Source organism: Meles meles, chromosome 5 (assembly GCF_922984935.1).
Source record: "Meles meles chromosome 5, mMelMel3.1 paternal haplotype, whole genome shotgun sequence".
NCBI lineage: Eukaryota > Metazoa > Chordata > Mammalia > Carnivora > Mustelidae > Meles > Meles meles.
The window spans coordinates 82964544-82978398 of record NC_060070.1 but is presented as its reverse complement, the minus strand read 5'-3'; the positions used below and the strand labels follow the sequence as shown (position 1 = coordinate 82978398).

General features: G+C 37.9%; 1 protein-coding gene across 2 annotated transcripts in view; it reads right to left on the bottom strand.

Annotated features, from left to right (window-relative positions):
- The window catches only part of MCM9 (minichromosome maintenance 9 homologous recombination repair factor), a 97806-nt gene that overhangs the window by 35847 nt on the left and 48104 nt on the right, over nt 1-13855 (bottom strand). The window contains exon 8 of one of the 2 annotated variants that reach the window (XM_046004801.1): nt 9566-9740. In XM_046004801.1, the coding sequence (XP_045860757.1) occupies nt 9566-9740 (175 nt within the window). Of the gene's footprint in view, nt 1-9565; nt 9741-13855 lie in introns of those variants that run through there. The other variant, XM_046004803.1, reaches the window with a different exon arrangement.

Below are 13855 nucleotides of genomic sequence, written 5' to 3'. Positions count from 1 at the left end.
TTCCATATAAAATTTAAAATTCTCAATTTCTGCAAAAAAGCTTGCTGGGATTTTAACTGAAATTGTACAGATTCTATAGATCACTTTGAAGAAAACAGATATCTTAAGAACATTGTTTTCTGATGAATGAAAGAGTACGTATTGCCACTTATGTAGGTCTTCTTTAATTTCTTACACCAATGTTCTGTAGTTTGTATTGGAAAAATCTAGAATGTGTTTTGCTAGATTTATCCCTAAACATTTCATATTTGTGGATACTATTATAAGTGGTATGTTTTACTTCAGGTTCTAATTATTCATTGGTAGCATTTACAAATATAATCAATTTTTATATATCCATCTTGCATCCTGTGACTTTTAAAACTCATTTATTAGTTCTAATACTGATTTCACTGATTCTTTTGAGATCTTCTATGGAGACAATCATGTTATATAGACAGTTTTAGCTTCTTCCTTTCCAAACTGAATGTCTTTTATTTCTTTTTCTTGCATTATTAAAATGACTAGAATTTCCAGTACAATACTGGCCAGAAGTGGTAAGACTGGACATCCTTGACTTGCTCCCAATCTTAAGTGGAAAACATTTCACTTCATCAGAAAGTGTGAAATGTTTCTTTTAAGTTTTCCATAGATGACATTTAAACAGGCAGATGGACTTCTCTCCTTATTTGCTAAGAATGTTTATCATTATTGGGTATTTAATTTTGTTTGATATTTTTTGCATCTATTGAGATGTTTTCTTTTTTATTCCACTAATATTATGAATTTACATTGATTTATCTTCAAATATTACATCAACTTTGCATTTCTGGATGATCCCCACTTGGTTGTAACATATAATCTTTTTAATATACTGCTGGATTTAATTTACTTAAGTATTATTAAGAATTCTCATGTCATGGGACACCTGGCTGGCTCAGTTGGTACATCATGTACTCTATTTATTTTTTTAAAGATTTTATTTATTTGATAGAGATTACAAGTAGGCAGAGAGGCAGGCAGGGAGAGAGGAGGAAGCAGGCTCCCCGCTGAGCAGAGAGCCCGATGCGGGGCTCTATCCCAGAACCCTGAGATCATGACTTGAGCCAAAGGCAGTGGCTTTAATCCACTGAGCCACCCAGGCGCCCCCATCATGTACTCTAGATCTCAGGGCTGTGAGTTCAAGCCTCACACTGGGTGTGGAGCCTACTTTAAAAAAAAAAAGAATTTTCATGTCTTATATTTGGGGAATATCATTCTGTAGTTTCATTTTCTTGTAATGTCTTGGTCAGGTTTTGGTGTTTCCATGGAATATTTTTTGCCATCTTTTAACTTACCTATGCATTTGAATTTAAAGTCAGTTTCTTATAGGCAGCATTTAGTTGAGTCTTGCTTTTCTATCCAACCTGACAATCGCTGCCTTTTAATTGTTTACATGATTATTAAAATAATTATTGATATGGCTGAATTTCTATCTACCATCTTGCTAACTGCATTTTATTTGTCCCATCTATTCTTTGTTCACTTTTTCTTCTCTTCCGGTATTCTTTTGTGTTATTTTTTTATGATTCCATTTTATCTCTACCACTGGTTTGCTAGTTACACCTCTTTTATTTTTTAGTGGTTGTTCTAGAGCTTACATCTTTAACTTCTTACAGTTTACCTTCAAATAATATTATAACACTTCGTGTATAGCGTAAGGCCATTAGTGTCTATAAGGCCATGAGAGTTGTTCTGGGTATTGGCCTTGTTGTTATCTTTACCCTCAATGCACCACAGACTTTGAATTCACTGTTGAGCTGTTGTAACTTTGTGCATCTAGATGGGGGTTGTAGCGCAGTGCTGGAAGACCATTCTCAGTGTTTCTACTCTACCTTCAGCTTTCAGCAGTCACTGCACACCTCACCACAGAGGGGTCTCTTTCCATATCCCTGTGCCTTCCCTACTGACAGACTTCTTGTTACTAGGTGTTAGGCTTATTTGGGGGCCAAGTTGGTTTTGGTCTCCTGTTCTGAGGCAGCATCTGTGAGCCTCCTTTTGGATGGGATGGGCTACAAAGCTATAAACCTTTCTGTCCCTTCCACCTGGTGGCAGCAGAACCCTGCCATCTATCTGTGGTGGTCCTGGGGCAGGAGGAGTTGTTCTGTTCTTGTCCCCATGGTACAGACCTCTGTTTTGCCTTGGTTTAGGATCCTGAACCTGAAGAGTGTTTCTGCCCTTCCCTCACATGAAGAAGGCTTTTACTTCTACCCTTCTCCCAGAAGAACCATTTTGCTTAGCTCCTGTGGGAGGGAAGAATGATGCTCTAAACTCTTTCCAAAGTAGAAAGGTTTTGGGTTTTTTTGCCTCTATTCTTCTGCCAAGACGCCATGGGTTGCAGACCTGTGGAGAATGGCTTGCAACTGAGAACTCCCCTTGGATATGGAGATCCCAGTTATTCAAAACTAACATGCTAGCCCATGCTTAGACATCAAGGAATTTAAAAAATTTTAGTTTTTTCTTATTTGCTTCTACTGCAGCCACCTCTTCCTCTCATCTCTGTCAAAGGTGAACAGTTTGTGTGCCTCATCCCTCCTCAGATGGGCTGTCACACTTTAGAATTAAGTTCCCTTGATTTCCTTGTAAAGCAGCTCTCTGAAAATGTTCAAGGGAAGTTATGATTTTTGCAGGCTACTTAGATTTTTCTTGTTAGGATGGGAGTGATATGCTCTTACAGCTTTCCATACCCTGGAAATGGAAGAATACCTTTGGCTTATGGTTTGTGTATCTTTGCTTTTAAATTTCATTTTCTAAAATAATCTTAGGACATATTAACAAATAGCAAAAAAGGTTCATACTAATTCACACCTAGCAGAGGGTAAGGTATGAGGTATGGGTAATCGAATATTTTCACTTTTGTAAAAATTTTTCATTTTTAATTTTTTTATAAACATATAATGTATTTTTATCCCCAGGGGTACAGGTCTGTGAATTACCAGGTTTACACACTTCACAGCACTCACCATAGCACATACCCTCCCCAATGACCATAACCCCACTCACCCTCTCCCAACCCCCCTCCCTACAGCAACCCTCAGTTTGTTTTGTGAGATTAAGAGTCACTTATGGTTTCTCTCCCTCCCCATCCCATCTTGTTTCATTTATTCTTCTCCTACCCTCCTAGCCCCCTATGTTGCATCTCCATGCCCTCATATCAGGGAGATCATATGATAGTTGTCTTTCTCCGATTGACTTATTTCACTAAGCAAGATATCCTCTAGTTCCATCCACGTCGTCGCAAATGGCAAGATTTCATTTCTTTTGATGGCTGCATAGTATTCCATTGTGTATATATGCCACATCTTCTTTATCCATTCATCTGTTGATGGACATCTAGGTTCTTTCCATAGCTTGGCTATTGTAGACATTGCTGCTATAAACATTCAGGTGCACGTGCCCCTTCAGATCACTACGTTTGTATCTTTAGGGTAAATACCCAGTAGTGCAATTGCTGGGTCATAGGATAGTTCTATTTTCAACATATTGAGGAACCTCCATGCTGTTTTCCAGAGTGGCTGCACCAGCTTGCATTCCCACCAACAGGGTAGGAGGGTTCCCCTTTCTCCGCATCCTTGCCAGCATCTGTCATTTCCTGACTTGTTAATTTTAGCCATTCTGACTGGTGTGAGGTGATATCTCATTGTGGTTTTGATTTGTATTTCCCTGATGCCGAATGATGTGGAGCACGTTTTCATGTGTCTGTTGGCCATCTGGATGATTTCTTTGCAGAAGTGTCTGTTCATGTCCTCTGCCCATTTCTTGATTGGATTATTTGTTCTTTGGGAGTTGAGTTTGCTAAGTTCCTTATAGATTTTGGACACTAGCCCTTTATCTGATATGCCGTTTGCAAATATGTTCTCCCATTCTGTCAGTTGTCTTTTGGTTTTGTTAACTGTTTCCTTTGCTGTGCAAAAGCTTTTGATCTTGATGAAATCCCAACAGTTCATTTTTGCCCTTGCTTCCCTTGCCTTTGGCGATGTTCCTAGGAAGATGTTGCTGCGGCTGAGGTCGAAGAGGTTGCTGCCTGTGTTCTCCTCAAGGATTTTGATGGATTCCTTTCTCACATTGAGGTCCTTCATCCAGTTTGAGTCTATTTTTGTGTGTGGTGTAAGGAAATGGTCCAATTTCATTTTTCTGCATGTGGCTGTCCAACTTTCCCAGCACCATTTATTGAAGAGGCTGTCTTTTTTCCATTGGACATTCTTTCCTGCTTTGTCGAAGATTAGTTGACCATAGAGTTGAGGGTTTATTTCTGGGCTCTCTATTCTGTTCCATTGATCTATGTGTCTGTTTTTGTACAAGCCAGTACCATTCTGTCTTGATGACGACAATTTTGTAATAGAGCTTGAAGTCCGGAATTGTGATGCCACCAACTTTGGCTTTCTTTTTCAATATTCCTTTGGCTATTCAAGGTCTTTTCTGGTTCCATATAAATTTTAGGATGATTTGTTCCATTTCTTTGAAAAAAATGGATGATGGTATTTTGAAAGCGATTGCATTAAATGTATAGATTGCTTTAGGTAGCATAGACATTTTCACAATATTTATTCTTCCAATCCAGGAGCATGGAACATTTTTCCATTTCTTTGTGCCTTCCTCAATGTCTTTCATGAGTACTTTATACTTTTCTGAGTATAGATTCTTAGCCTCTTTGGTTAGGTTTATTCCTAGATATCTTAGAGTTTTGGGTACAATTGTAAATGGGATTGACTCCTTAATTTCTCTTTCTTCTGTCTTCTTGTTGGTGTACAGAAATGAAACTGATTTCTGTGCATTGATTTTATATCCTGACATTTTACTGAATTCCTGTAGGAGTTCTAGCAGTTTTGGAGAGGAGTCTTTTGGGATTTCCATATATAGTATCATATCATCTGCGCAGAGTGATAGTTTAACTTCTTTTTGCCAATTTGGATGCCTTTAATTTCTTTTTGTTGTCTGATTGCTGAGGCTAGGACTTCTAGTACTATGTTGAATAGCAGTGGTGATAATGGACATCCCTGCCGTTTTCCTGACCTTAGCGGAAAAGCTTTCAGTTTTTCTCCATTGAGAATGATATTTGTGGTGGGTTTTTCACAGATGGCTTTGATAATATTGAGGTATGTGCCCTCTATCCTACACTTTGAAGAATTTTGATCAGGAAGGGATGCTATATTTTGTCAAATGCTTTTTCAGCATCTATTGAGAGTATCATATGGTTCTTGTTTTTTCTTTTATTAATGTGTTGTATCACATTGATTGATTTGTGGATGTTGAACCAACCCTGCAGCCCTGGAATAAATCCCACTTGGTCGTGGTGAATAATCCTTTTAATATACTGTTGAATCCTTTTGGCTAGTATTTTGGTGAGAATTTTTGCATCTGTGTTCATCAAGGATATTGGCCTGTAGTTCTCTTTTTTTGGTGGGATCCTTGTCTGATTTTGGGATCGAGGTGATGCTGGCCTCATAAAATGAGTTTGTAAGTTTTCCTTCCATTTCTATTTTTTGGAACAGTTTCAGGAGAATAGGAATTAGTTCTTCTTTAAATGTTTGGTAGAATTCCCCTGGGAAGCCGTCTGGCCCTGGGCTTTTGTTTGTTTGGGGATTTTTGATGACTATTTCAATCTCCTTACTGGTTATGGGTCTGTTCAGGTTTTCTATTTCTTCCTGGTTCAGTTGTGGTAGTTTATATGTGTCTAGGAATGAATCCATTTCTTCCAGATTGTCAAATTTGTTGGCGTAGAGTTGCTCATAGTACGTTCTTATAATTGTCTGTATTTCTTTGGTGTTAGTTGTGATCTCTCCTCTTTCATTCATGATTTTATTAATTTGGGTCCTTTCTCTTTTCTTTTTGATAAGTCTGGCCAGGGGTTTATCAATCTTATTAATTCTTTCAAAGAACCAGCTCCTAGTTTCGTTGATTTGTTCTATTGTTTTTTTTTTTTTTGGTTTCTATTTCATTGATTTATGCTCTGATCTTTATGATTTCTCTTCTCCTGCTGGGTTTAGGGTTTTTTCCTTGTTCTTTCTCCAGCTCCTTTAGGTGTAGGGTTAGGTTGTGTACTTGAGACCTTCCTTGTTTCTTGAGAAAGGCTGTACTGCTATATATTTTCCTCTCAGGACTGCCTTTGTTGTGTCCCACAGATTTTGAACAGTTGTCTTTTCATTATCATTTGTTTCCATGAATTTTTTCAATTCTTCTTTAATTTCCTGGTTGACCCATTCATTCTTTAGAAGGATGCTGTTTAGTCTCCATGTATTTGGATTCTTTCCAAATTTCTTCTTGTGATTGAGTTCTAGATTCAGAGCATTGTGGTCTGAAAATATGCAGGGAATGATCCCAATCTTTTGATAGCAGTTGAGACCTGATTTAGGAACAGGATGTGATGTATTCTGGAGAATGTTCCTTGTGCACTAGAGAAGAATGTGTATTCTGTTACTTTGGGATGAAATGTTCTGAATACATCTGTGATGTCTATCTGGTCCAGTGTGTCATTTAAGGCCTTTATTTCCTTCTTGATCTTTTGTTTGGATGATCTGTCCATTTCAGTGAGGGGAGTGTTAAAGTCCCCTACTATTATTGCATTATTATTGATGTGTTCCTTTGATTTTGTTATTAATTGGTTTATATAGTTGGCTGCTCCCATGTTAGGGGCATAGATATTTAAAATTGTTATATCTTCTTGTTGGACAGACCCTTTGAGTACGATATAGTGTCCTTCCTCATCTCTTATTATAGTCTTTGGCTTAAAATCCAATTGATTGGATATAAGGATTGCCACCCAACTTTCTTCTCATGCCCATTAGCATGGTAAATTGTTTTCCACCCCCTCACTTTAAATCTGGAGGTGTCTTCACATCTAAAATGAGTTTCTTGTAGGCAACATATAGATGGGTTTTGGTTTTTTATCCATTCTGATACCCTGTGTCTTTTGATTGGGGCATTTAGCCCATTAACATTCAGGGTAACTATTGAGAGATATCAATTTAGTGCCATTGTATTGCCTGTAAGGTGACTGTTACTGTATATTGTCTCTGTTCCTTTCTGATCTACTACTTTTAGGCTCTCTCTTTGCTTAGAGGACCCCTTTCAATATTTCCTACAGGACCCCTTTCAATATTTCAATAATTCCTACAGAATTTGGTGTTTGCAAATTCTTTCAGTTTTTGTTTGTCCTGAAAGCTTTTTATCTCTCCTTCTATTTTCAATGATAGCCTAGCTGGATAGAGTATCCTTGGCTGCATTTTTTTCTCGTTGAGTGCTCTGAATATATCATGCCAGCTCTTTCTGGCCTGCCAGGTCTCTGTGGATAAGTCTGCAGCCAATCTAATATTTTTGCCATTGTATGTTACAGATTTCTTTTCCCGGGCTGCTTTCAGGATTTTCTCTTTGTTACTAAGACTTGTCAATTTTACTATTAGGTGATGGGGTGTGGACCTATTCTTGTTGATTTTGAGGGGGGTTCTCTGCACCTCCTGGATTTTGATGCTTGTTTCCTTTGGCATATTAGGGAAATTCTCTCCAATGATTCTCTCCAATAGACCTTCTGCTCCCCTCTCTGTTTCTTCTTCTTCTGGAATGCCAATTATTCTAATGTTGTTTTGTCTTATGGTGTCGCTTATCTCTCGAATTCTCCCCTCGTGGTCCAGTAGCTGTTTGTCCCTCTTTTGCTCGGCTTCTTTATTCTCTGTCATTTGGTCTTCTATATCACTAATTCTTTCTTCTGCCTCATTTATCCTAGCAGTGAGAGCCTCCATTTTTTATTGCACCTCATTAATAGCTTTTTTGATTTCAACTTGGTTAGATTTTAGTTCTTTAATTTCTCCAGAAAGGGCTTTTATATCTCCAGAGAGGGTTTCTCTAATATCTTCCATGCCTTTTTCAAGCCTGGCTAGAACCTTGAGAATCGTCATTCTGAACTCTAGATCTGACATATTACCAATGTCTGTATTGATTAGGTCCCTAGCCTTCGGTACTGCCTCTTGTTCTTTTTTTTGTGGTGAATTTTTCCACTTTGTCATTTTGTCCAGATAAGGGTATATGAAGGAGCAAGTAAAATACCAAAAGGGTGGCAAAGACCCCAGGAAAATGCGCTTTAACCAAATCAGAAGAGACCCCAAATCATGGGGTGGAGAAAGGGGATAAAAAAAGTTCAGAAAAAAAAGAAAAAATATAAAAAAGAAAAAAAAATAAATATTAGATAAACTAGTTAAAAACATTAAAAAAGAAAAGGGTACAAGTTAAAAAACATTTAGCAGAAGAAGAAAAAAAATGGAAAAAAATTAAATTAACTTTAAGACTAAAGAATCATGGGGAGAAAGCCATGAGTTCCGTGCTTTGCTTTCTCTTCCTCTGGAATTCCGCTGCTGTCCTTGGTATTAAACCTGCTCTCCTTGGTAGGTGAACTTGGTCCTGGCTGGATTTCTTGTTGATCTTCTGGGGGAGGGGCCTGTTGTAGTGATTCTCAAGTGTCTTTGCCCGAGGCAGAATTGCACTGCCCTTACCAGGGGCAGGGCTAAGTAATCCGCTCGGGTTTGCTTTCAGGAGCTTTTGCTCCCTGAACACTTTCCGTAGAGTTCCGGAGGATGGGAATGAAAATGACGGCCTCCCAGTTTCCAGCCTGGAGGAGCCGAGAGCCCGGGACCCCACTCCTCAGTGTGCCCCCAGAGAACAGCACCAATCACTCCTGTATCCCTGGCCTCCGGCCGTGCTCCAAGCTCACCCAGCCTGCGACCGGTTCAAGGTAACCCTGAGCTGAGAGCTCACTCCTCGGCTCTGTCTCTGTAGCCAGCTTCCCCGTTCTAACACCTGCAAGCTCTGTGACACTCTGACACCCCCGATCCTTCTGTGACCCTGCGGGACCTGGGGCCACGCTGACCCCACGTGGGCTTCACCCCAGTTTAGCCTCTGGAGCAATGTCCCTCAGTGGAACAGACTTTTAAAAGTCCTATTTTTGTGCCTTGCTCCGCCGCTTGCCGGGAGCCAGTCCCTCCCCACGTGGTCTATCTTCCCGTCGCTTTGGATTAACTTCTACGCCAGTCCTACCTTTCAGAAAGTGGTTGATTTTCTGTTTCTAGAATTGCTGTTCTTCTTCTCTTCGATCTCCCGTTGGATTTGTAGGTGTTTGCAATGTTTAGATAAGCTATCTAGCTCATCTCCTGCTACCTAATGTTGTCTCAGCCTGCTACTTCTCCGCCATCTTGACTCCCCTTCAAATATTTTCACTTTAAATAAAAAATTCCTAACATAGTAATATGCCCACTGTAGATATACATTATTGAATGAGAGAATAGTTGGATCCTACATTGAAAGCTCTTCATAAGTCCCCTCCATAAATTAAGTCTATCTACATTTATACTTCAGTTTTGCCGTTCTTTGTCCCAATAACTCATTTTTACTTCCTCATACACCTACATGGGGATGCTAACTTGTGTCTTGATGAACATAACTGATAATCCCTGATAAGACCAAACATACCTTACAGTTCAATAAGGTTCACATTTTTCCAGGATCATATTATTAACTAATCTCATTATTCCCATAGATTTTAAAGAAAAGAAACTCTTACCCAGCCTTAGCAACACTAATGGTTTGTTGCTCCATTGCCTCGTGGATACTGGTTCTGTCATGCTCTTTGAGGCTGTTAAACTCATCGATACAGCAAAGGCCTGCATCTGCCAGTACTAACGCCCCAGCCTCCAAATTCCATTCTCCTGAGTCTTTCACAGCAGTTACCGTCAGACCTAAGGAAACAAGCAAGCTATGTCAGCTTTTATTTCCCAAAGCGTATCTTATACCTATGAGGGAAAAGTCCCTACATTTTAAATGGAAAAGAGTCAATGCTTTTACTTCTAATCTGTCAAGAGTGAATGGCATTGGACAGAGACCTGGTGGTTCCCAAGGGGAGGAGGAATGGGAGGATGGACAAAATAAATGAAAGGAATTAAGAGGTAAAAACTTATAAATGAGTCATAGGGATGTAAATAAAGTACAGCATAGAGAATATAGTCATTAATATTGTAATAACTTTGTATGGTGACAGATAGTAACTAGACTGAGCACGGTAAACATTTCATAATGTATCTAATTGTCAAATCACTATGTTGTATACCTGAAATGAATATAATATTGTATGTCAACTATACTTCATTAAGAAAAAATGGGTGGCATTAGGACAACTGTTTCTGGTATCCAGGCACTGGAAGGCCTCACTATGTTCTAAAAATATAAGATGTGTTATTAAGTATTTTATAGCAACCAGAAGTCTCCAAATTTTCTCTTTCCTAGCTAGGTACCCTTACTGAACAGAAGGAGCAAATAGATCTCCAAAGATCTTCTGACAAGAGGTTCTATATAATATGCTGTTTATAGAGAAGGTCCAAAAGACAGAAAACAGGAGATATTAGAGTCCAATGATAAAAACGAAAAGTTTGCTCCTAGTCACAGCATGAGAAAGATGACTCCTTTAATATGTCTTTTTTGGTATTGATTCATCCTTTATACCAGAGTGGTCAAAAGCAAAGACTCTGGGGGCGCCTGGCTAGTTCCATCAGTTAAGCATCTGACTCTTGGTTTCAGCCTAGGTCATGACCTTGGGTTTATGAGATTGAGCCCTGTGGTGGGCTCAGTGCAGAGTCTGGTTGAGATTCTTTCCCTCTCCCTTCCCCTCTGGCCCTCTCCCGACTTGTGTGTGTACGGTCTCTAAAATAAATGAACAAACAAATAAAGTCTCTAAAAAAAGAAAAAGGCAAAGGCTTTGGAGTCACACAGACTTGGATCTTGAATTCTGGATCTGTCATTCTGGTTGTCAATACTGTAGGCAAGTTACCTAGTATGTTCTATAAAACATATAACAATGAAATATATCTTACAGAGTCTTGGATGTTCAAATAGAATATAATAAAACTCTTTTAAAGGTATATGACACATACTGAGTACTTATAATTGTTGTTGATAAAAATCGATAAGCTAGACTGACCAAGAAAAAAAGAGGAGAAACAAGTTACAAATATCAGGAATGAAAGGGGGATATCACTATAAACTCTACAGACATTTAACTAATAGTAAGTAAATACAATGAACAACTCTATGCCCTAAGTTTGATAACTTAGATGAAATGATCAAATTCTTTGAAATATATAAATTGTGAAAGTTTATCTAAAAAGGAATAAATAGCTTGCATACTCCTGTATTTACTTTGAAAATTGACTATGTAGTTAAAAATCCCGCAACAAAAAAAAAATCTAGACTGAGATGACTTCATGATGAATTCTACCAAACATTTATGAAAGAGATAATACCAATTCTACATAAAATTTTCAAAAACATGGAAAAACAAGGAACACTTCCCAACTCATTTACAATAGCCAACATTATTAAGGGACCAAAGCTAAAGATATATTAAAAGAAAACTGCAGACCAGTATCTCTCATAAACACAGATGCAAAAATCCTCAAAACATACAAGCAAATCAAACAATCCATAAAATAATAGATTATAACCAAGTAGGGTTTATCTTGGGACTGCAAGGCTAATTCAACATTCCAAAATTAACCAGTATAATTCACCATATCATATCAAATAAGGAGGAAAAAGCAAATGACCAAGCCATTATATTCAGGAGAAAAATCTGACAAAACTCAACAATTATTCATGATAAAGAAGTCTCTCAGAAAGCCAGGAATAGAGTGAACTTCTTCAGTCTTATAAAGAGTATTTACAAAAATCATGACATATTTAATCATAAAAGACTGAATGCTTACCCCCACCGTCATCCCCAAGATCAGAACAAGGCAAGAAGATTAGCTCTCATTACTCTTACTCAAAATCTTGGTGGAGGTTCTAGCCAGTAAAATAAAGGAAAAGAAACTGACAAACATCAGATCAAAAAGGAAAAAATTAACTTTATATTTTCAGACAATATGATTATGTATAAAATTCTAAGTAATGTACAAAAGAGCTACTAGAACTAAGAAAGTATAGCAAGGATGTAGGATGCAAGTCAATATACAAAAATCAGTCTTATCTCTATATATTAGAAAAATATTAAAAACTGCAATTAAAACATAATACAAGCTGGGGTACCTGGGAGGCTCAGTCAGTTAAGTGTCTTTCTTCGGCTCAGGTCATGATCCCAGTGTTCCCAGTAGAGCCCCACTGTTGGGCTCCCTGTTCATCAGGGAGTTTCTTCCCCCTCTGCCCCTCTCCCTGCTCATGCTCTCTCTCTCTCAAATAAATAAATAATTTTTACAATAAATAAATAAAAATAATATAATTTATAATAGCATGTGAAAATATGAAATATCTGGGTATAAATCTTAAAAAATGTGCAAGATCTGGCTATGAATTCGAGCCCCACCTGGGTGCAGAGATTACTAAAAAAAAAAAAAAATAATAATAATTATAAAAAATAACGTGCAAGTTCTGTATGTAAGAACTACAAAACACCGATGAAGGAAATCAAAGATAGCTAATTAAGTCAAGAGATTCATTCCATGTTCATGAAATGAATTGAAAAACTCAGTATTTTATTTATTTAAAAGATTTTATTTATTTATTTGTCAGAGAAAGTGAGCACAAGCCGGGAGTGGCAGGAAGAGGGAGAAGCAGGCTCATTACTGAGCAAGGAGCCTGATACAGGACTTGATCCCAGAACCCTGGGATCATGACCTGAGCTGAAGGCAAACGCTTAACCGACTGAGTCACACAGGCATCCCTGAAAAATGCAGTATTTTAAAGATGCTTCCCCTAATTTTTCATAATTATCCCTACATTGGTCTATAGATTCAATGCAATTCCAAACTCAAAATTTTTTAAAAAGATTTATTTATTTATTTGAGAGAAAAGAGAGAGCAAGCCGGTGGGGGCGATGCCTAGGGAGAGAGAGTCCTAAGCAGACTGCACTGGGTACAGAACATGACGAGGACTCAATCTGAATACCCTGAGATCACGACCTGAGCAAAAATCAAGAGTCAGACACTTAACCAACTATACCACCAAGACACACCACCCCCCAACAAAATCCTAATGTGGTTTTTCTTTTTATAGAAATTGACAGAGTCATTCCAAAATTTATATGGAGAAGCAAAGGAAATAGAAGAATCAAACCAAAAAACAAAGTAGGAGGTCATGATTTAATTTCCACATTTACTACAAAGCTACAGTAATTAATTCAGTGTCATATTAGAAAAAGAAAAGACAGAGAGAACAATGGAATAGAGTCCAACAATAGGCCCACACATTTTGATAAAAATGCAAAAGCAATTCAATGAAGAAAAGATAATCTGTTCTATAAATGGTGCTGGAATAACTGGATAGCCTTATGCAAAAAGGAAAATAAAATCTATCTTGATGCCTATGTCAGATCTGATACATAAATTAACTCAATGAATGAAAGGCTCTAAATGAAAAACATAAAACTTATAGATGAAAGCTTATAGAAGAAAATACAAGAGAAAATCTATGTGAGATTTTCTGTTTTCCAGTCCAGCGTTTAAGGAGCTCAAAAGTTGCCACAAGCTGCCACTTGTTTAACAATAAGTAAAAAACCGAACAAATTGAAATATCAGTAATTATTTTAAGATGTATTAGAGAAATGAGGTCACAGGGTAAACCAATGTCCCCCAAATTAGGAAGACAGACAGAGAATCACAACTTACCAGGGCTGTTACCTCTATGGGAACCAGTAAAGAAAACCTGAACTGTAACTGGTGAATTGCTAGAGGCTCAGGGTGGACAACTTTGAGAATTAAAATCTCCATTCATGGGGGACTCTAGACTTTTATGAGTTTTAGCTCCAAAAGTCATCCCAGGTTGTCACATTAAATACTGGCAATTTTTCTCTGCTAGTATAAACAAA